At 44.7% G+C, this 23,056-nt stretch overlaps 1 protein-coding gene across 5 annotated transcripts; it reads left to right on the top strand.

Annotated features, from left to right (window-relative positions):
- Positions 1 to 55: 55 nt before the first annotated feature.
- CTTN (cortactin) lies at positions 56 to 20,707 on the top strand. Of its 5 annotated transcripts, XR_011679380.1 has the most exons (18): positions 56 to 215; positions 2,952 to 3,035; positions 3,289 to 3,362; positions 4,623 to 4,752; positions 7,302 to 7,412; positions 8,090 to 8,144; positions 8,647 to 8,757; positions 9,583 to 9,693; positions 9,977 to 10,087; positions 11,330 to 11,440; positions 13,087 to 13,142; positions 13,621 to 13,690; positions 14,175 to 14,323; positions 17,254 to 17,343; positions 17,449 to 17,638; positions 18,530 to 18,601; positions 18,893 to 19,298; positions 19,826 to 20,707. XR_011679380.1 is itself a non-coding variant. In XM_071428351.1 (17 exons), the coding sequence occupies exons 2-17, from the start codon at positions 2,952 to 2,954 to the stop codon at positions 19,027 to 19,029; spliced, it is 1,662 nt and encodes a 553-aa protein (XP_071284452.1). In that variant the 5' UTR covers positions 56 to 215; the 3' UTR covers positions 19,030 to 20,707. The 5 variants fall into 5 exon arrangements, 4 of the variants coding, with proteins under 4 accessions (XP_071284452.1, XP_071284454.1, XP_071284453.1 ...); XM_071428351.1 differs by having other exon boundaries at positions 18,893 to 20,707; XM_071428353.1 differs by lacking the exon at positions 8,647 to 8,757 and having other exon boundaries at positions 18,893 to 20,707.
- The last annotated feature ends 2,349 nt before the right edge of the window (positions 20,708 to 23,056 follow it).

Genomic DNA, 23,056 nt, shown 5'->3' with positions numbered 1-23,056 from the left:
TTGGGGCGGCTCGCAGGCCGCGGGGGAGGCGGCATTCCCGCAGCCGGCCCCTCCCGGCGGGGCGGAGCGGAGCCCGTCCCGCTCCCACCTGGAGCCGGGAAGAGGAAGTGGGAGCTCGGGAGAAGCGGAAATTGCAGCAGCAGCAGCCGCCGCCGGCCCGGGAAGCACCGGCGGAGAGCCAGCGCCGAGGAGGAGGAGGCGGCGGCAGAGGCAGAGTAAGCGCGGCGGGGCCGAAGGGCAGCCGGGCCGGGGGCTGCGGGCACGGCCGGGCAGCGCAAGGCAGAGCCGGGGGGCGTCGCGGCTCCGTGTCCTTTTTTTTTTCTTCTTTAAAAAAAATATTTAAACTCCGAAGCTGGGAACTTGAGGAGAAGCGGCGGCGGCTCCCCACAGCGGCGGTGCCGCTCGGGGCAGAGCCTCCGCCCGCAGTGCCGGGCTCAGGCCGTGGGGCCCGGCCGGCCTGGGAGCTGCTCCCGGCTCCCCTCAGCTGCTCCCGGCTCCTCTCGGCACTGCTGCCCGGAGCTCGTCCCTAGGCCCGGGCAGCGGGGAGGTGCCGAGGCTGCCGCTGAAGGTGCTGGGTAGGATGATGTGTGTGCTGATTAGTCATAGCAGCGCCGGGCAGCGCATACATCCGAGGCATATATTTAGCTTGGGTTTGTGTTCGAACCGTAGCGTTTGCTCCTTCCTTCAGGAATCATGACCACGTGAGCCAGTGAGTCATGAATAGATCGTGTTTCTCCTCGTTCTGCCCTGGAATCGGTGCTGGAATAGCAGGCGGAAACCGGGCTTATTCCTGCGGACTGGGAGCCCCGGCCGCTGGAGCTGCTCTGCTCCTTGTGGAATTCACAGAGTGCGGGGCTGAGCTGTGGAACATTGGAAAATGTTGGCGTTTGTGGGCATGGTTTGCAGAGAATCGTGGTGGGTGCTGGATTTTGCACGGGGGTGCGTGTGAAATCCTTCTTCCCTGCGCTATTGTTTGTGAGAGCTTGAGGAGGAAGCGGTGAAACCTAAAGTGAAGCTTTTGCTCTTTGAAATGTCCAAGCACAGCTGAATGAACGAAATACATCAATCAAGTGAGCATAAGAAACGAGTACTTGAGGGGAAAAAAGTTGTGTTTGGCACAAAGCATATAGAAATTCACCATACACAGCACCCCTGAGTCAGCTCTCATCACTTGAATTCCATTCCTAAACATCTTGCAAAGCATGGTGGAGCATGTAAGGATGGATACAGAGCATCCCCCTTAGGAGAAGTTAGAAAGAAGTTGGACCCATGTTGAATTTCATTATTGAGCTTGTTGGATTCTGCTTTCCAAGGCTTTTGGGTTTTTTTTTGTGAGAGTTTGGATTTTAGTAGGAAAGAGTAGGGCAATCAGACACAATCATGTGAGAAAAGGCTTTAGACAGAGTATTTAGGAATACATTAAACCACCTGTGTTGGGTTAAAAACTCATAGTCTCAGAAGTTTTTTGTATATGAGGTACTATTATAAAGCTTAGTTCCTTAACTGCCAGAGGAACTTGGAGATGGGAGACCTGAAAAAACATGAGGGGAAATATGCTAATAATGTTAATATGTCACCTGCTCTGCTTTTACACCCTCCTTCCTGACTACTCCAGCATTTGCTACCCTAGTGTTTGACTGTCAGTTTTCCAGCTGTTCTCACTCACATTACCAGTCCTGAAATTTCCGAAATGCTCCATAAAAGTGGCTCATCAGCTCATTCTGCCAGACTGCAGAACAAGCCTGACAGAATGAGCTGTGGACTTTACCCAGGGATTATTAGTTATGCATTTAAGAGGAAGTGAGTTTTCATCCCACCCACTGAATTATGCTTGTGTGAATTAAATAGCCTATGATAATTACCTTTGTAATCTGTTCTTAATTAGAAGGATAAAGGTAAGTGGACAGAATGCTGGTATGTTAAAAAACTGAACTCTAGTTGAATAGCAAAGAAAAAATAAAATAGTTTCTCTGAAGTGTATTCTGAAAAAGCTGGGAGAACAGGCAGCTTGTAGTTTGATGTTTCAGGTTTGCTTTCTAGAATGTATTTGTTTTGATTTATGTAGAATAAAGGGTGTAAAATCCAGCCACTAGCATCAGGAAGATCAGGAATTCTGCTGACGAGCTGAACTGTTAATTAAAAGCATCCAACTTGATACTCCATGGGGAATAAAGTTTCCAGAAACTGAGAGGCCCCAAATCATTAACCTCTTCAAAGTGCTGGGTGTTGTTTCTAGAAGTCATTGTTTGCTTTTTTTATGAGTCTTGCTTCCTGCAGTCGCCCTCTGTTTCCCCTGAAAGCCAGACAAGGTGCTGGGTTTGTGAGCACTGTTTCTCACTGGGGATTACCCGAGGAGCACAGAGCTCCTGTTCTCTGTTGTTGTTGGAGTTGGGTGCAAATTCTTGGAGTTGTTGGGGTTTCTGTCACTGTGCTGGAACTCCCTGCATGGCAGAGGAGGCTGTGCAGGTGTAATGCAGGTGAAGAACAATGTTGTGCTCATCGTTTTTAACGCCTGGGGGAAAAAAAAAAAAATCACCTATTCCTACACCTTAATTGTATGCACAGGATCCAGAATTAGCAGCAGTCTTTGGAAGTGCATGTTGGCTTGGAAACCTGTGTGAGCAGAAGTCTTTGAGTGCAGTGACTGCACAAAAGGCACGCATTAATTTGAGCAAAGAAAGGTGACTTTGTTCCCTTGAAACAGCAATTGCTGCTAATCTTTTTGCAGTGCAAATGGGAGAGTTAAACAGGTTTGTAAGGCAGCTTGAGAAGACAGCCTGAGCTCCAGCAGTCAAACCTGTTTTCACTGCAAGCACAGCTTTTGGTGATGTGGTTAAATAACATACTTTATTGGGAATTTTGGATTGCATCTCCTCTGTCAGCTCCTGCAGGAATCAAACGAGCTGGCAGGTGAGTGGAGCATGACCCTGCTTCTCCTGCTGGTGTTGCAGATGTGGAAGGCTACTGCAGGCCACACCGTGTCTGTCAGCCAGGATGATGGAGCTGATGACTGGGAGACAGATCCAGACTTTGTGGTATGGCTTTGGGGTTTACTGATCCACCAGGGACTTGTTCTGGGACAGTTCCAGAGGAGCTCTGGGGTGGGGGACGTGTCTTGGCCAAATAAACTGCCAGGAGCGTGTCCCTGGAGTGGAGGGGAAGTGGAACTGCTTTTCCAGCACTTGTGCTCTCAGTGACTGCTGGAAGCTTTTGCTGTGAGCTCTGAAATGTGTGTGACTAGTGATTCCTTTGGGGTTTTAACTCTCTTTTGATGTGTGTCCTTCACAGAACGATGTGAGTGAGAAGGAGCAGCGCTGGGGAGCTAAAACCGTGAATGGGTCCGGCCACCAGGAGCACATCAAGTAAAGCAGCTCTCTTGTGAAATGTATTAATAGGCACAGTCCCTGGCCATCTTCTAATCAACTTGTGATCTCAGTTACTTGTGTCTTCATAATTAAAACAAGAGTCCCTGTAGAAGACTGATTATTTGCCAGATGGCTGGTCTTTCAAATCTGTCTATCTTCAGAGCTGAAATTAAGAGGAGAAATAGGGTGCAGGGACCTTTAAATCTTTCTTTGTCACTAGAAATGTGATTTTTCCTGCCTCTGTATCTGAAAAGGGTTTTTTTGTGCTGTTTTGGTGCAAGAGCAAATAGTGCCAGGGGAGAAGCAGAGGGTTTGATACTTTAAGGAAATGTTCAGTCCCTTAATTCTTACACTTTGTTTAGAAAACTGCTACAACCAAACTCATAAAAACCCTGGCAAAGTAACAAACTGAGCTCTCTGATGGAAAAGCAAGTAAGTGCATTACAGAGGCATTTGTGAAACAGAAATGATGCCTCTCCTGAATCCTGTATTACAGAAAGTGTCTAGGACAGAACTTTAAAGCGATTTTAGGAAATGTGTGATGTTGCAAACAGAGGAGACTGAACTCTGGTTACTTCAGGGATCAGTGTTGATCTGCTCTATTCTGAGGGTAGTGGGAATTCCTGCTGCTGGCTGAATTACACCTGAGGAAGCTAAAAACTCAGGTGGGAAGTGCTTAAAGTACAGACTACACCTTGGGTTACTCTTCTTTTCACAGCCTGCACTGCCCTCAGTTCAATTCTGTGAATTTTAAGGGATCACCTTGGGAAGGGGAGGTGCAAGTTTCCTTACATCTTTATTTTGCAGTACAGTGCTGTCCAGAATGCTGTGTTAGAATTAGCCCTGATACCACAGGGACTGTGTGATAAGAGATGATCCCTGTTCTGAAAAGTTGCCATCCAGATAGAAAGTGTTGGGAAGAATTTAAATTAGGACATGAGGAAAAAAAATTATGTTTCAGGCACAAATCAATTCTAGGTAAAGGATTGCTAAAATAGCAAAATTCCCTTCCACATTCTTCTTAAAACCAGCAGTTTCTTTTCTCTTTTTAAACAACATTTTGCAGTGGGACAAATCCAATGTCTCAGAATATGAGGAAATGTTTCATACAGTGAAAAAATGGTAAGGGCTTGAAAAATACAAGTGACCCAATTTCTCATTAAGATGACAGTTTTGTCAGCTTTATATTTTGCATCTTTTTGAAGTTGCTTGCTGAAACCTCCTTAGTAAAAGTTGCTGCTTTGTTGTCTTTTAAAGTATTCATCAGCTGAGGGAGAATGTATTCCAAGAGCACCAGAACCTCAAAGAGAGGGAGCTGCAAACAGGACCAAAAGCTTCCCATGGCTACGGGGGGAAGTTTGGCGTGGAGCAGGATCGCATGGATAAAGTAAGTGTGGATGGGGCTTCCTTGGGATGAAGGGATCAGGGAAAGGAGAAGCCTGGCCAGCAGCACTCTCTGTGTGAGCTGAGCTTGTCCCAGCTTTGCTCTGGGGTGTGCAATGGCCCCACGTGGTTTTGATTGATGCCAAGTCTGGAGATGATTCCCCTGGAGTCAGGATTCAAGTTTTTAAATTTGTGTTTGTAAATGAACAAAGGGCTTGGTGCATTAATAAATCCAGTGTGATCTTTTTATTTGGATGCTGGGCCAGCTCTTGTATGCATATAGATAGAGACTGCCAAAAAAATTAAGAAAGGATGTGCTACTGCATTAAAATCAGAGTGCTGCTCTTGTGAGCAAACTGTGAACAGTGACAAATAATGCAAGTATTTAAAATATTGTTCTTCAATCAGATGGTAGTTTTTTGTATAAGGAGTTGATGGCTGCTTATGTTACACTGTTAAATTATAGCTCTTAGTATAGTGATAAATAGGCATATCAACTTCTGGCTGCTTTCTTTCATGAGCTCTGCTAGAATAAGAATCAAAGCATTTCTAAATAAGAACGTTTTCTTACTTTGTTTTCTGTATTCTTGGTAACTTGACAGCCTTAAATTTTTGCTGGATTCTCATATTCCAGAGTTAATTGCTGGCCAGTTCTCAGTGGGCCAACCTTTGAATCTGAGAAAAGGAACTGCTGAGCAGATTGAACCACCAGGCCTGTTCTGCTGCTGCTCTCTAGTGTCAGCAGTTTATCTCTCACCTGTGTCTGTGGGGGAATAAAAAAGGAACAAAAGTCAGCAGTGTTTCCCATAGGCCAGAAGTAATCGTGGGGATAAACATGCTGGTCATGCCCATGTGAGTGATGCTGGTGGCAGGAGGTGTTCACAATTTCTGTTTGTAATGAATCTTTCTCCCTTGTAACTGTAGTTCTGAAGCCTTGTGGCTGAGATGTCTCCTTTGCAGGTATCTGTGCAGGTGTGCTGCTCCTAAAGCTTGGCTTTAAAGCTTGGCCATTAAATCAGGGTTGCTGTAGCATTGTCATGCTGCAGGGTTTTGCTGCATTTAGGGCAAAACCTTGGTTCTGAGTTAAAATGAACATTTCCATCACTCTGTGTGCCATACCTCCTGAGCTGGTGTAAAATGTACAGAAAAGTTATGAGGGTGTTTGATTCTGAAATACAGATTACAAAAAAAAAATAAATATTTCTAAGGGGGGTTTTGTTGGAATGCTTGGTATTTGGTGAAATGCAGAAAGTCCTGGTACCACCAAGAAAACACCACACTTATACCTCAGTTGGTGTAACAAAAGGGAGATCAGGTAAAAGCTAAAATTTTCAGAGCTTCATGTTTTTCATAAATGTAATGGGAAGAAGAAAGGGAGGTGGGAGCCTTTTCTGACACATTCCACAGATACTGTACCACAGAACACCTGCAAAATGGACAGCAGTGTGGTTGTTTCAGTCAGGAAAAGAAGGGAGCTTTTTTAATGGTTTTGGCCTAAAGTAGTGTCCTGTTATTGCCATCCTTGTTCTCCTTGGTCTGTTACCTGGCAATGACTTCATCCAGTAATGCTTTGCTTCCCAAACATTCCTGCTGGGAATGTTCCCTCCAGCCCCTGTGTGGAAGAAAAAGAGCAAACACTGTAAAATCCAAGGTGTGCAGACACCTTGTGTCCTCAAATTACTTCACCTTAGTCCAGCTGCCTGGCACAGATTATGCAGTGTTGGGTTACTGGTGAGTTGCAGGTTGCTTTGGCCAGTTCCCAGCGTTGGCACTGGGCAAGGAAAAAACATTTTTACTCGAGGTGTGAGGCTCCAGCATCAATTCCAGGAGCTGGAAGGGCTCCCTAGCACTAGGTCAGTGTAACACTAGCAAGGGCTGTGTGGAGGCACTTCCAGGTGTGAAATTACATATCCCTGTGTCCTGCCAGTGGGGTGGATGGAGCTCAGCCTCTGTTCAGCTCAACTTCCAGGGTCAGGATGCAGGGCTGGATGCCTTTGGCACAGGTGTGGATGCATCTCCTCATGTTCAACACCATTTTGCATGTGAGGAAGATGCCTAATTATGATTTATGCAGGAAACTTGGGTGCCTCCCTAAACCAATGGCAGCTGGCTTTGGTTGTATCTGTATTGTTGTACAAAAATATTGTTGTATTTGTTGCAGTCCCCTGTCAGCTAAAACAGATCCCTAAATAAACACAAGGCTGTGTGTTTCACCTGAAACTCACTTCAAATTCTGCATGAACACCATCAAGGCTCCCTCTGTACCTGTCTTGTTTTCATTCCTGTGCTTTTGAAGTGCAAATGCAGGGCATAAAATAGTTCCCATAAAATGCAGTCACTTCCCTTGCCTAGGCTGGATTGGTAGCATGGCAGCATCCTTGTGGAGACTTCCCAAGTGAGTAGGAATTCCCAGGGAAGTTGGTTTCAGCAGGAGGAGTGGCAGTGATGCATGTTGGTAACAAAACTCACCCTCCAGATGCTTGGTGCAGTGTTTTGTCTGACACACAGGACTGTGTAGAACTGCTCTCTCTGAACTTCACCAATTTCTTCCAGTCAGCTGTTGGACATGAATACCAATCCAAACTCTCTAAGCATTGCTCCCAAGTGGATTCAGTGAAAGGGTTTGGTGGCAAGTTTGGAGTACAAACTGACAGAGTTGACCAGGTGAGTGATTTCATCTCCTCCTGCAGCCACCCACAGTGGTTGTTTTTTTTTCCTTTCGTACATAAAACTGCAGAATTCCAGTGCCTTAGGATGCTGGTGTGGGCTGCTCTTCCTGCTCTTTTTGAAGTTTAGCAGAAGCTAACACTGACTGTTAGGGAGAGAAATTACTGTTTAAAGCAGAGTAGAAAAAAGCTCTCATGGGAAGTTGAGATGCATTGAAAAGAAAGCTGAAAAGAGATGTTAAAATATACTTTTTGTGTTCTTTGACAAGGTCAGTGTGAACACTGTAGAATGTTTGGGGATGGTTTGTCCTGTATCACAGCATGAGCTACTGGCCAGGATATCTTGTTCCAAGACTGTGTAACAATCCCTGCATGGAAATGCTGGATTTCTGTCAAACTGAATTGCTGGACCTGGCAAGGCCAGGCTGGAGTGTGCTGCTGGTACAATTTGCCTTGGCAAGGGAGAGCAAAACCCTGGCCATGAACACATGCACTAAATTGCCATGGAAATGAATATGGCCCATAAGTTAAAGAGGTATTTATGCTCCCAATCCAGAAGGTCAGAGCAGTATGGAGAGACACAGGAACTTGCCCTGCTCTGTGTCCACTGGAGTGGGTGCAGTTTTTTTCCTAATGCCTAACGCTGTCACAGTTGTCATTTTGTTTCTCTTCCAGTCAGCTGTTGGGTTTGAATATCAGGGCAAAACTGAGAAGCATCCCTCCCAAAAAGGTAAAGTGGGGAGGTGGTCACCTCGGTGGGCACAGCTTCTATAAAAAATAGAGTAGGTTCTTTCACTGTGGGGGAAGTACCTCCTTTAGTGAGACCTCTGCATGACTTTCCCAATGAATCAAATGGTGGGTTTGGTGGAACAGAGGAGGAAAAGATGAATTTCCAGCAGTTTCATGAGTTGATGAGGTTTTAAGACAAGGAAATAGTGGGTCGTCAGGAGTCTAATTTTTCTTTCTGAAGTGAGGTTCAGGGATATGTCAGGGAGTTGCTCTTTGCTGTATTGCACCCTGTTGGAAATAAGGGAAAATTTTAAAGGGAACTGTCATAAGCTGTAGGACTGTTGCTTATCTTGTATTTAAAATTAAACTGAATTTTATGTGCTGAAGTCCTCATAATACTTGAGTTCTGAAATAACTTGTTTTTCCCCTCAATTGCTAGGCTATGCTGTATCCATGACAAGTTGCTTTCATGCTGTTTTTATTGTGCTTTACTCTCAATGCAGACTACTCAAGTGGTTTTGGTGGAAAATACGGAGTACAGGCTGACAGAGTGGACAAGAGTGCAGTGGGGTTTGATTACCAGGGGAAAACTGAGAAACACGACTCCCAGAAGGGTGAATAGTGAATAATAACACGTGTTAGCAGGCTCCTTCCCTAGTGCTCTAGGCACTGCCCATAGCCCATATTGTAAAATACTCATGTTTTACACCTCTTGCACTCCTAACCTGCTGAAAGGTAATGCTGGGTAAAATTTATGTTGCTGAAAACCTCAACTTCTGGGGAAAAAATAGGATAAAAAATTCTGCCTGGTTTTAAGGGATGGTCCAGGGCACACAGGTTTGTCTGGAGGTTTTTTACAGCTCCTTTTGAAAAGCTGTAAGTCAAAGTAGTCAGACTGTGAGCAGCTTAACCACAGAGAGAAGTGCTTCTAAAAGAATCAGCTGTTTGTGGATTAAAACACTCAACAGTGTTTAGAGTTAATATTATGTTGCTGCTCAAATTTCCAGGCATATCTAATCAAAAATTGACCATTTTATTGAAAAATGGTGACATTTTTGCCATCTGTTTTCTGTTTGTCCCAAAGAAATGTTTGAACTCTAGAAATGCTGGCAAGGAGCAGAGGGTGTTTAAAAGCATCCAGGCTGTTGCTGACGTGGGTTTTGAAGTTCACTTGGCCATAAGTGTCTTCAGAATTTTACCAAGGAGTCAGGCAGCTGAACTGCTGGCATTGCCCAGCAAAATGCTGGTTTATTTTCCATCCTGGAGAATGTGTTCTGACGGATTTCTGACTTCAGTGTCTGAAATCAAGTTTAGCTGTGGATGTCAGTGCTTCTTTTAGAACACAGTGCAATGCTAGCAGCCCTGATTATCACAGTTTCTCAAGGTGATGATGTTGTTGCTGAACACTTACAAACAAAACTCTTCCCTCTTATCTCTAGATTATTCCAAGGGCTTTGGAGGTAAATACGGTGTTGACAAGGACAAAGTGGATAAAAGTGCTGTTGGCTTTGAATATCAAGGCAAAACGGAAAAACATGAATCACAGAAAGGTTTTTATCATCTTCTTTAAAAATAGTAGCTCAGATCCTTTTAAACCTGGGAAAAATACTTTGGGGGTCTTTTTGGGTGGGAGTTTTTAGTTTGTTTGGGGATTTTTTTTGTGGTAAATGTGTGTTTACCCCATATGTGTGCAGATTTTGGATCCCCTTTAGAAAGTGAATGTATTATTAACAGAGCAGCTTATCCCCTAACATATTCCTGTTGTTTTTTTTTTTTTTATTAAATGTGGTTTGCAGCTAAGAATTGCAATAATGTTTTCTGAAAACTTCACAGATTATGTAAAGGGCTTCGGAGGCAAGTTTGGCGTGCAGACAGACAGACAAGACAAGTGTGCCCTTGGCTGGGACCACCAGGAGAAGGTGCAGCTGCACGAGTCCCAGAAAGGTACCTCAGCTCTCAGCCCCTTGCTGCTCTTTCTGCCTGCCCTCATTCTGACCTCCTGTTGTTGCCTGTGTGAGCCCTGCCCTGGTGTCTTTGGGCACAGCCTCACAGGAGCTGACATGGGGCTCCTTTCCTGTGTCAGGGTTTGCTGTTGTTGGGTGGCTGCAGAGCAGCCTTGGCACAGCTGACACCCAGCCCCTCAAAGTCCAGGCTCAGGACTAAATTTTCCCTTTATGGGCCTGCAAGTATGCTGGATTATTTTTCTTTTTCAGTTGAGCTGTGCAAACCACGGGTTAGGAATTCCTTTGTACTTTTCCACAAATAAATTTTCCCTTCTGAATTCCATTGTGTATATTCCTGTTTCCATGCAGGAAGAGTCTAAAATTTAATGCTGATCTTTTTTGTGGCCTGTGGGATATCTATTCCTGTGAAATAGTTGATTCCCAGTAAAAATACAACTTCCTGTAAAGTGCAGCTATTGCTCCTCAGCCCTCTGCCTGTCACTGCTCTTGATTTAAGAAATTAATATTTTTTAAGAAATGAAATTAATATTGTTCTGTTGGGTGCTCCAGCAGACTTGTTGTGAGAGGATTACCTGAATAACTTTTTTTCTGTGCCATCCTTCATTTTATAGTACACATATATATTTATATAAATGAATATATATAGATGTAAATGGCTGCTCCCTAGGCAGCAGTAGGGAATGATCAGCTCTTAGCTGAAACCTTTTCTCCCTCAAGCTGTGTGGCAGCAGGAACATTCCTCTTTCCTTTAAAGAGTATCTGGAGGGTGGTCTCTGTGGGCCCATCTTCACACCTCTTTAAAAGTCAGCTCTCTGTACAAATGTTAACCATGCTGATGAAGGAAGCTCATTTGATTCTCTTGTACTGTTTTGGTGTTTATTTTGTTTATTCTCTTGTATCTTTTGTTGTTTTGTTTGGATGAACAAATTTCCTGTGTACCTGTGTTCATACCTTTGATCAAATGCAAGTGCATTATGCAGTATGGATGGAAAATGTTGAGAAATGCTTTTTTTCTGTGACTTCAGAATGGTGTTCTTATATCTGATAAATCATCTCAAGTTGAGATTTTTTTCAATTTACTTTTGCAGAAGTGTCTTGACGTATTTCTTTGCACCATCCAAAACTGCTGATAATTGAAAATATTGCAAAAATATTTTGAGTGTCTCTGACTGAACTTTGTTTCCCTGCCTTGGTTTTAATATATCCCATGTGGCTTTTTCAGACTATAAGAGTGGTTTCGGAGGGAAATTTGGTGTACAGACAGAAAGGCAGGACCCATCTGCTGTGGGGTTTGATTACAAGGAGAAACTAGCCAAGCATGAATCTCAACAAGGCACCGTTTTCACTTGTTACTTTCTTACCAGTGCAGCCACTTCTCACACAGTCTGAAATAGTTCTCTGAGTAGATCAATGCCAGGAATGTGCAGACTCTTTATTGCACTTCTATTCTCTTCCATGATCCAGCTGCTTTCTTTATTCTACCCTTAAAATCTTACCTCAAGCAAGCCTGTGTTCAGGAAACACCCAGTGTTTAGTCAGCAGCTCTGCAAAGTCCTGAATTAGTTATAGCTGTACATGCAGGAGAATAATGACATTGTTGTTAATATGATGTTAATGAAACCAGATTTAAAGACTGAATATAAAGTTTTGCCTGGGTAAATTCATGGGAAAAATATTCAGATAATGACCATGCACGTAACCATTAATAAGAAATGGGCTGTAGCAAGACCATTTAAAAATGATTGTAGTCTTTGAAAGAAGTAGGGAATGTTTGTGGTTCTTGGGTGAGCAAATGCTGTTATAATGCTCTGTTTGTTCATTGTGAAATAGTTGGGGTACAACCCACGAATTCCTGGTTTTCCATTATCTTAAAGTGAGGAGTCTGGAGCAGGAAAATGTAAGTGTAGTATATTTATTCTGGCTGAAAATACCTACAAAGCTGAAGGAAATGAGGTTGTTCATTGATAGCTGGCATTTTCCTGTGCTATAGTGACACATATTCAGACTTTCAGAGCCCAAGTGCAAGCACTGCAATGGCTGGCAGGGAGAGCCAATGGTTTGGGGCTGAGAGGAGAAGGGATGGATTCCAGGGATGGATAGGAAACATGGGCAGTGTAAGGGCACATTCCTACAGCTCACACACCACAAAGAGGTCTTTTTCCAGTTGCACACTCTTGCTGCTGCTGTTGTGCTGCTCTGGTGCTCCTCAGATGTTCCCATGAGAGCAGAAACCCCCTCCTGTCTGGGTTTGTTTGTTTGTTTTATTTTTTATCAATGTCACTGGGAGTGACTTTGGGAGTGTGACAAGTGCTGAGGGCAGCAGCAGCTGGGAGGAAGAGTGTGCAGCTCAGGGCTGGTGTGGGATAGCACAGCCACCCCGTTTCTCTGCTGGTGAGTTGCTTAGGCAGCTAAAGCTGGCCTATGGAATTTGCCCTTTCCATGTGTACAGCAGGAGTTACCACCAATGGCTTTAATGTTCACCAGCTGAGTATCTCAACCAAAACTACTGAAATGAGAAAATTTTTACATTTTCCTGCCATTTACAAAGAGGGAAAAAAAGCCAAAACCAAAACACCTCTGTGGTCACCGAAGACTCTTTTGAGCAAAGCAAAATGGCTCAGGCTCCCTGATTCCTGCAGAGGGCTCAGAATTGGTGCTGTCAAAGGCTGTGTTACAGAAGTGATGCATCAGGAGGGCTCCTCCCTTACTCCTTGCTTGATACCTGTCCAACCCTCAGCTCTGTGTTCACTCAGGGAATGCATGTGGCCCACAGTCTGTCTTTTGCTGCTGTTCCTGAGGGTCCTGGGCTTCTGTGTCCTCTCTGCATCATGGCCAAGTTGCATTTTCTCTGGTGGCTGTCACTGTGGCTCTGCATGAGGCTGAAATGGCTCTTTGCACCTGAGGTGGCTGTTTGCATTTGGCAGCAAGGGGGGAGGGACACCCAACTCCCTGCTCTGACCTTTTTTCTCTTGCTTTTAGATTATTCCAAAGGGTTTGGAGGCAAGTATGGTGTCCAGAAAGATCGGATGGACAAGGTAAGTTGCTTCAAAGAGCCGTGACTTCTGACCAGGCAGAGCAGCCTGGTTAGATCTGCATTGCTCAGCTCTCTATTTCTGGACACTTCTCCAGTCTAAGAGCAGAGTTTTGTGCTTTTCTAAGCCTTTAAAAAGTAAATTTATACACACAGAGCTGATGCCAGCTTATGTGGATTAGAACAGCAACAGCTACACCATGTATTTTTATTGCCTTTTTTTTAGTTCTGATGAGTCACTCATAAACTTCTTTATTTTTAATTAATAGGATTTTGATGTGCTCAGAACTGCCCCTTAAGATTAATTCTTTCTAGCTTGACTTGCAGAAAGGATTATTCTGTTTGTAAAGTTTTGATGTTTGAAATGATGCTAAAAGCCTTAGGGACAGTATCACAGTAAAATATCTCAGGTTGAGGCTGTGTGAATGTCTTCATGAATTTGTGGGGGTTTTTACATGTATCCTTTTTGTCCTCACTGATAGAATGCAGCAACTTTTGAAGATATTGAGAAACCATCATCAACTTATCAGAAGACCAAGCCAGTAGAAGCTGGTAAGGCATTGGCCCCAAATCCTTTCTTTGGAGGTGATTATGTCCAAAATCCTGGATTATTGATGTAGTAGTGCTGAGTAAGGGTCATCCAGAGAGAACTGCTGTATTTGCAGCTCTTTAGCACCTCAGATATTCTCCCTCCTTCCTTTAGAAGGAAGAGCCTTCTCTTGAGGCTCATCATAGTTAAGGGAGAGTAAAAAGTATGAGAATAAGGAAGGAATAAGGAAGAATAAATTATGTAGGATAGTGGTGGGACCTGTACCATGAAGGAGAGGAGGGAGAAGCATTACAGAGGATTTTTGGAAGAGAAATAAGATGAGCAAGAGGTTTGAGCTGGGAAGGGAGAGAAAGAAAGAGGGATAGGAGGACTTTCCTGACTGAACTATAAACTCAGAGGGCAGAAAAGCAGAAATTTGTAGCAAAAACTCATTCCAGGCTACTTTTTATAGAACCACGATTTGATTTGTTCTTTTCCATATTACAGTTGCCAATAAAACAAGCAGCATCCGAGCTAACTTTGAGAACCTGGCCAAGGAGAAGGAGCAGGAAGACCGAAGGAAGGCAGAGGCTGAGAGAGCCCAAAGAATGGCCAGGGAGAAGCAGGAGCAGGAGGAGGCTCGGAGGAAACTGGAGGTCAGTAAGATTCAAATCCCACTGGAGCAGCCTGCTTTCAGTGCAGTGCTGGGAGAAAAGGGAATCTTTGAGAAAAGGCTCCTTCTTTCCAGCTGGCCTTTAAAGCTCAACGTGTGTGTTTGTGCCTGTGCTTCAGCTGTGTTTGGCCTTTTCCTCCTGTTCTTCTGCCCTCTGGCAGTCCCACATTTCCTTTGGGCACAGAGGAGCTCATGAGGGGAGAGCTCTCTGGTCCCCAAAATGCCCTGCACGTTCAAGAAGTTTCACCCCGTGGTGAGAGCGGGTGATGCTGTTCCTTTGGGAGATGGAGGTGGTATAACACACAGCCAGGAGATCAGGAGAAGATAATCTTCCAAATGTCAATTGAATCTTAGTTAGGGAATTAAAAAAATAGACTTTGCATTGGTATGGGTAAAAACTTCATGATTTTTGTATTATTCATAAGCAGATAATTCCAGGACATGTTTAGTCAGAAACAGTATCTTATCTGCTTTATGGAATTTGCATATCTGTTTGTATTAGTTTGTGTTAAAGGAGACTAAGGCTTGATGTAATTAATTTGTTTTAAGAGTACAAAAGACTGCCTGGTAGGCTCTCTTCCTCTAAAGAGATTGCTTTTTTTTATTTTTTATTTTTCCTTGTTTCCCCTTTTTCTCTCAGCTTATCACCTATTTTGCCTTATGGCACCACGATGTGCAGTGTGAGCATATGTTCACTGCAGAAATGTGTCACGAGCTGAATGGGAGCTCATCCTCTGTGCATCATTCTAATGCTGCCTTTCCTCCACGTGGACTTTTAGTACCTTCCCCAAACACTCCTGGGGTTTCTTTACCATGCTGGAGAAAAGCTGGGAGAGGAAGAGGTCATGGAATGGTTTGGATTGGAAGGGACCGTAATTGCTTTGTCTTTTTTTTTTGTTTAATTACTTTGTTATCTCAGTAATTATGTTATTTCTCTGCTGGTATTTTTGCTGTGAGTGTGGGTTAAATCCAAACCATTTTTCTGGATTTTTCTTGTACTTCATCAAAGATTCTGTTGCCTGGACACATTTGAAGTTTTTTTCCCCCAAAGCTGGTATTTAGATTTCCCCGTAACCAGATGATTAATGTTCTTACAGCCTGAACATCTCCATGGTTAATTGTGAGATTCTGCAGACACAGAGAGAGGGGGATGAGGTTGAGGGGAACTGAAATGGCTCTGCTGGCACTGCCCCTTGCTCCCAAGCTGAGCAGGAGGAGAAGGGCAGAGATGTGATCCACACCATCCACCGAGAGTGCCAAGGGCAGGGATGGACTCTGACTGGTGTGGACTTTATTTCTGTCAGTGAACTTCTTCACTTCCAGAGGATATGTGGGCATACAGCCTCCCACAATGGCAATGTACATATGGACTGCATTCCTTCCAGAGCCCTGGTTACTGGTAATCCTTGTTCTGGTTTGCTTTTCACAAATGTCACACAGGCAAAGAGTGCTCAGGGAGCTCTTCTTTGATGTCTGGGTTGAGTCAGTGCTGCCTCATGATTTCACTGTGCTCTGCTGCCTTGCAAAAAAAAGGCAGGATGCTCTTTCACATGGAGCATTTCACTGTGGAACAAAACCCAGCCTGAGGGGAACCATGCAATTTAAATGTTTTAAGGCAATTACTTTGTGTCTATCCTAAACTATAATCTGGATTGCAGACCCATTTCCTAGGACAAATTAGTCAAACTGTTGCCACATTTGCCATCAATAATGGATTGATGCTGCTTAATTTGTCCCCAAACTTAGGTTTGACTTCTAATACTCACTTTGCTGGTGCCTTTTTTATCTTTTCATCTCTAGGATTTAAAAGTGAGGGAGGGTTTGCATCAGGAGAGACTTTTCCCAGAAATCACAGCACTGAGCTTTGAATTGTCTTCAAAGCTGGCTCTGCTCTCAAGACACACTTTGCTTTCCTTGTTGGATGTGTTTGTTTCTGAGCTGTGACAAGCAAAGGAAAGGAAGAATTTTTTGCAGCAGAGTCCTACCACTACATCTCTGTACTGCCATCTCCTGAGAATCCCCTGGGGTGTTACAGCTTGATGGGCCTAAACTACTGGAGTGCACAGATTCCCATTGCACTCATCCTCTCTCCTTTTTTTCAATGAGGAGGACAGTTTGGCCCTGGATTCATGGTTTACTTTTCACCTCTGGTAAAGAGAGGCAAAATGAAAGTTACCTGTTAAATAGTTACCTTGTTTTGGGTCATGTTAGCAACACAGGATTTCTTTCACTTCCATGTCCTGCCTCCCTAATGAGTGGCTTTCCAATAATTGTGGAATTGCCGTGTGATTCACTGGTGGGATGGCAATTGAGAGAAGCATGAAGCACTTGAGTGCCAGAACAGATGTGGTTCTGTTCTTTGTGTCTCAGAACACAAAAGCAGTACTGCTTTTATTTCTACCACATCTCTTAATTCCTCTGAACATTGGAATCCTGACTGTCACTGTATAGGGGCCACTTTTGTCTGAGCTGTTCAGTCCTTTGCCTTGACAGGATGTTTTGCAGACCTGCCAGAGCTTCACAACCATTTCTCACCAAAGGCAGTTCATCAGTTGTGCCCCCAGAGCATGTGTGGCCTTCAGGTTCTTTAAACTCAGCCTGAAATGGGACATGAGGCCCAGCCAACTGATGAGCAGAATGAATACACTGAGCACCTGCAGTTCCTCTGGAGATGGGCCAGACAACTCTGGGGCTGTTTTTGAACAGAGGCATGCATATGTGCCATGGGGGTTTTGTTTTTTCCCTTTTTTTCCTTCTGCTGTGCTGCATTTCTGGTGCTCTGCTCAGCCCAGTCCTGTGACCACAGCAGTTCATTGCAGGATAGATTGCCTGTCCTTTGTTCTGGAGGGTAATTTCTTGGTCCCCTCATCAGTGACTGAGCTGCACTGAAGTTTTCCTTTCTCCTGGATTTAGGAGCAAGCTAAAGCCAAGAAGCAGACCCCACCACCCTCTCCTGTCGTGCCGGTGGCGGAGCAGAAGGCGCCCTCCAGCCCGGTCTATGAGGTTTGCTGGGATTCCTTTGGGCCTGGGCTTTGATCCTGATCAAAAGGATCCTGGTCCTGTGATCTCCTCACAAAGCCCTGACAGAGCTCCCCTGTCTCCCTGCAGGATGCAGTTTCCTACGAGGCAGGGTCAGCCTACAAGAGCTCCAGCCCCTCCTACCCTGCTGCCCAGGAGCCAGAGGCTGGCTACAAAGCGGCACAGCCGGAATACCAGGAGGCAGTGAGCCAGAGGGAGGCAGAGTACGAGCCAGAGACTGTCTATGAGGTGGCAGGAGCAGCAGACCACTACCAAGCAGGTTTGTCTCTCACAGCAAACCCTTTGGATAGGGATTATTTCCTTGTGCAAGAGCTTAATGAGCAGCTGTGCTGATAGCACACTGTCCTGCTTTGCTGAACTCTCAGTCCACTGAGACTTTCCACATTCCCCACCAGCAAACTTTAATTAGGAAATTAATAAATGGCTGCAGCAAGGTGTTGAAGTTAGTTAACTTTTGTGAGATGATGTTGGAGTAATTACAGTGCTCTCCAGGGTCTCAGTTCAAAAAGAAATTCAGGGGTAACCATTCCCACCCTGTGAAATGTAGCTCAACATGAGAAGAAAGCACTGAGCTGGAGATTAAACACGTGCTGCACCAGGAAAAAAAATCCAATCAACAATTCTTGGAGTTTGATATTGAAGTGTTGAGTTCTGTTCCTGTGAGGGAGTGAAGTAGGGATCTATGAAACTGCAAGAGTAAGATTCTTTTGAATTCCTGTGTTTTTCTCACCTCTTCTGGTTACTAAATGAGCTGTGAAGGATGAAACTGCTCTGGTACAAAAACCTGGGAATTTTAAGCAGGCCCCTTTCTGCCCCCCAAGCATGCCACCACTTATATTAATTATTGTCTTACACAGTGATCTTGAGCTCAGCTGTCCTGTCACATTTTGCAGAAGCAGTACAGGGCCGATTGGTTTTATGTAGTCCCCTACTCAGTGTCTCTTGTAAATGCTTCTTTTCATGCTTCAGTTGTGTGTGATTGAGGGAATAAGTCCATGCAGAAGGAATGTCAGCACTGCTGAAACCTAGCATGGGTTGTTGCCTGCTTCCTGTGTGGGGTAGCAGTGCAACTGAAGGAGAAGCACCACAGAAAAGAACTGAGGGTGACAATGTACTTCATGTTTTAATTGTTCTCCCCTCCTCTCTTCAGAAGAAAACACCTATGATGAGTATGAAAATGAACTCGGGATCACAGCCATAGCCCTTTACGATTACCAAGCTGGTGAGCAAAGCTCTTGTTTTCACCCTTTGGCTTTGAAAACTCTGTTCTGCATGAGATAAACGTGGATTTTTCTTTTGCCTTTCTGTGTCTCTTGTGGTGGCAAATGAAAAGTCAGGGATTTGGGAGGCTTAACAAGAGCGCAGGTTGAAAATTTCTGGGTGCAGATTGCAGATTCCCGGGCGCTGTTTGCGGGACTGGTGGCAATTTCCAAAGAGCTCTTCCACCCCAGTGCTGGGGCTGCTGTGAGCCCTTGGCAGGGTGGGTGCTGACCCTGTTGGGCTCTCCCTGCAGCGGGCGACGACGAGATCTCCTTCGACCCCGACGACATCATCACCAACATCGAGATGATCGACGACGGCTGGTGGAGAGGGGTCTGCAAGGGCCGCTACGGCCTCTTCCCCGCCAACTACGTGGAGCTCCGGCAGTAGGCGCTCCTGCTGCTGCTCATGCCTTAATTCCCCAGCCCACACACCACTTCACACACTACAGACAGACCACGAGGCTTTCCCGACGATGGAGGGGGTATATGCATATGGCTTTTATATCTAATACTTTGCTGATGCTTTTTAAAAACACTTAGGCCACAGAAATCGCTAATATATTGTAACTGCTCTGTCTTTCACCGAGGCTCTTGGGATTTATTTTCACCTGGAAGTGTTTCTTCTCTGCCAAATTAGCCAAGCCTTTTGGAGGACAGGTAGCTGTCTGCTGTAATATTGCATGTTTTACTCCTAAGTGAGCAGATTTAGTCAAGTGCTCAAGTCTAGTTAGTCTTCCACGAAGTGTTTGCAGCTGAGAAAGTCATGGCTATGCAGGCTGTTTGCATTTCCACCAAGTGGAGAGGACTGGGGAGGTGCAGAGTTGGTGGTTTTCTTATTTTCTTTTTTTTCCTTTTCTTTTTTCTTTCCTTTTTTCTTTTCTTTTCCAGATAGTGCTTGAAAAAAAATGAAGAAAGTGTTTTACAGTTGCAGTTAATCAAATACTGCCCAATATTTATGGAATATTAATGTTATGAAGGAAACAGTCTGGTACTTTTTCCTTCTCCTTTAAAGTGGAGATTCTTTGGCTCTTAAATTAAATTTTTTTTCTTCTTTTTTAATTATTTTTTCTTGGTCCTGCTCCTCCTGCTCATATTATCTCAGAGGAGGGCTGCAAACTCTTTAGCACTGATTGTCCCAAATTCCTTCACCCTTTTGTTTTTGCTTCACCCTCCTCTTTTCCCAGGAAAACTTGGAAAAGTTACTGTGCAAGTGTTAAGTCACCCAAGGAGATTCCTGCTTGTTCAGAAGGAAACTGGCATCCAGATCTGCAGGAATATTCCCATTGCTTTAAATGGGAGGAAGAGGCAGGAGGGGTGGGATTGCAGTTGTGTTCTGTGTGCAGTGCATCCCTGCTCACACAAGGAGGGAAGGAAGGGATTGTTGTGTGCAGTAGTGACATTTTGTGGAACCATTTTCAAGTCAAGGAATGTTAATGATTGGATTTGAAACCCATGTAAATGATCCCCATTTTTAAACCAGATAAGAGACTTTTTTTTTTGTATGTTGAAGAGAAACTGCCAGTACTGTCCTACTAAACAACACAATTAAACCTTGGTTTGGTTTTTGGGGTTTTTTTTGCCAAAACTGAAATTCCTGTTGCTGTAGAAAGCTGACCACTGCAGATTTAGGGTCCCTACCAAAGATAGCAAGTTGCATCCAGTAGTGCACATGTTCAGTGTCTGTACTGTCTGTTTCCACCTTCTGATCAAAAGGAAAATGTCAAATCTGGTGTAGCAGCCAAGAGAGAAGGCAAAGACTTCTTATCAGATCTAAATTTGGACCAATGGAATATAGAAGGCCTGTACAAAATGGTGAATTGTACAGAGTGTCAAGGGAGAAGGCATCGTGTTGAACCAGTCTTGGATGGTTGGGACAATCCTTCATGAATGTCACATGTGTGTCATGATTATTACTATTTTTTTCTCCTTTCCATGGTCTCATATCTGTGTTGTATTTGCATTACTAGGGTTGGGTTTTATATGCAGTTTATTTTATCCAATTTTAGAACACCTCATAGGGATATGATTTTTGTAAATTAAATATTCAATAAACTTTTTGAACCATTTGCATGGAATTTTTTTTTTAATTTTCTTTTGAAAAATCTCAGCATCAGGCTCAGCTTTCTTTTGCTTTATGTGCTTGTTACTTCTGCTAAAAACACCAGAGGGCTGCAGGGTTTGTGGCTGCTCCTGGATTTTGGGAATGCTGGTGGCATCAGGGCACTGGCTGCTCATGCAAACACAGATGTGGGGTTACATCAAATAAACTTTTCCATCCCTTTAAAGCTGTTCTGCTCTTGTTCCTGGCAGGGTGGGTTGTTCCCAAGGCTTTGCTCCTCAGTCCTGTCAGCAGGAAGGTCCTCATTGTACAGTTCCAACCCTGAACTTCTCTGGGAATCCCGTGCTTGTTGCACCACTGGAAATGTCGAGGAATAAAATCCCAGCAGCCTTTTTTTGATTCTTTAATGATGCTGATGATTAATGCTAGGTGTTATTCATGGATTACCTCACCTCCTGGAGAAGGCTGCATGGAGTGGAGAAATTCTGTCATGAGACACCTGTGGCTGTCCAATCTGCTGCTGGGTGTTGATGTTTAATTTAAATAGATTTTCAGTAGCAAGAATCAACCAAACTGGGTTTCTTGTTTTTTTTACTTTTACCCAAGGACGGAGGAGCAGGAGTTAGGGGAAATCAAGTGAAGCTCAGGGAGCATTCCCAAGTGCTGGTTTGGCTTTGCAAATGCAGACTTGAAGCCACCGTGATTTTCTGCCACAATCCAGTCTGTGCCAGGAGCTTTTCCAGTGCAGCCTTTGGATGTTGAATATTCCAGGTCAGCTCCTGCTGGGGTGCAGTTCAGGAGCTCCTCCCCTTGCTGCAGGGAAGAGCTTTCCTTGTCAGAAAGGGATGTGGAGCCTCCAAAACTCAGGCTGCAGTTGTGTCCATACCTATCAACAGGATGCTCATGGTGTGGAGCTGGATTTGTACTAAATTTGAAGAAGCTGCTTTGAATTCCTCTCACGTTGAGCACATTTCTACAGGAGCTGCTGCAGAGTCCCTTGGTGAAGGACAAAGTGAGACAATGCATGGGCAGAGGAAAAGAGCAAGAATTGATCGATCTGGAGGCCAAGTGTAGAGTACTGCCCTGGATCTCTTCCAAAAAAGGGAATTTGGATTGATCAAAGCAGCTTCACTTGATAGATGTGTCCAGGATCTGGGAAGCTGGGACAGAGAAGGAGGCACTACATCTTCCACTGCCTGGGAAGTGCCTCCCACAGCAAGGCAGCCCTGAAAGGAGTGTGGTGCTCTGGTACAGCTTCCCCAAAACCAGGGTCTAATGGCCAGGTGCAGTCAGGCAAAATTGATTAAATAATTACTTTTAAGTAGCCAAAAATTTTAAATCATCCGTTTCAGCTATTTCTAGCAGAATTCCCACTTTAAAAGGAAAAGAGAAAATGATCCTCAGAGGGTTGGGCTTACGTGACTTCCCAGGCCAGTGCTTGCAGTTCCTGATGCCAGGTTTTGGCTTCTGGAAGTTTCAGGCAGCAAAAGTGTACTGTGGCAGAGATAGTGAAATTGAAAGCTAAACAAGATTTGTTAATTCTCTGGCCTGGAAGCCCCACTGCACAATCCTAAGTGAGGAATGAACATCAGGCTAGTGAGTCAGGAACTGGGGCATGGCTGGAATGTCATTTATTTGGGTTTTCTTTCAGGAGGTCTGGAAGGCCCAGAGAAACTTTGGAGAAACTCTGTATTTTGCTTTCCTGCCTGCCCAGTGCCATAATTATTGCCACCAGCAATTATTGGCCTTTCTTTGAAAGCAAAGCACAGCCAGAGTGACCATGGGTAGGTCAGCAGGAGCACAAAGACATTCCCAAAACAGCCTTTTGTTGGATCTTGGCTGGGGATCAGCCCTGGCTGAAGCTTTGGAAGGGAGGGAGCTGCTCCCTGCCAGATGCAGAGCCAGGAGCAGCTCTTGGTTCCATGGGTGGGCTCACCCCTGCCAGCACCACTCAGAGCTCTCCTGTGCCACAGCAGGGCCAGGCACAGCCAGGTCACCCCAGGGGAGGCAGGGGAGGTTCCTCTGTGGCCAGGCCAGCCCAGAGAGGGGCAGGAAGGTCAGCCCTGCAGCCAGGGCTCCTTTCCCAGCTGCTGGCTGCCTGTCCCTGCTCCTTCCCTCTGCTGGGTGTGCTCGTTTCATCAGGTGCACATTCACATTCACACGTGTTGGCATTGGTGCCACATCCCTGCTCCTCGGTGCCAGGCAGCCCTGGACCCTGCACATCCCAGCCTGGGAAGTAGCTCAAGCTCAAGATTAATTATTATTGAAATTGTGTAGAATTATTAAATTTTTTAAAAGCCACATAGATGTGGCACTTGAGGTCATGGTTTGATGGAGGGCTTGGCAGCTCTTGGAT

This window comes from Agelaius tricolor, unplaced genomic scaffold (genome assembly GCF_023055355.1).
Source record: "Agelaius tricolor isolate 1412-34295 unplaced genomic scaffold, bAgeTri1.0.p SCAF_5, whole genome shotgun sequence".
Lineage (NCBI taxonomy): Eukaryota > Metazoa > Chordata > Aves > Passeriformes > Icteridae > Agelaius > Agelaius tricolor.
The sequence above is the reverse complement of the archived record's forward strand: the minus strand, read 5'-3'. Positions and strand labels throughout refer to the sequence as shown.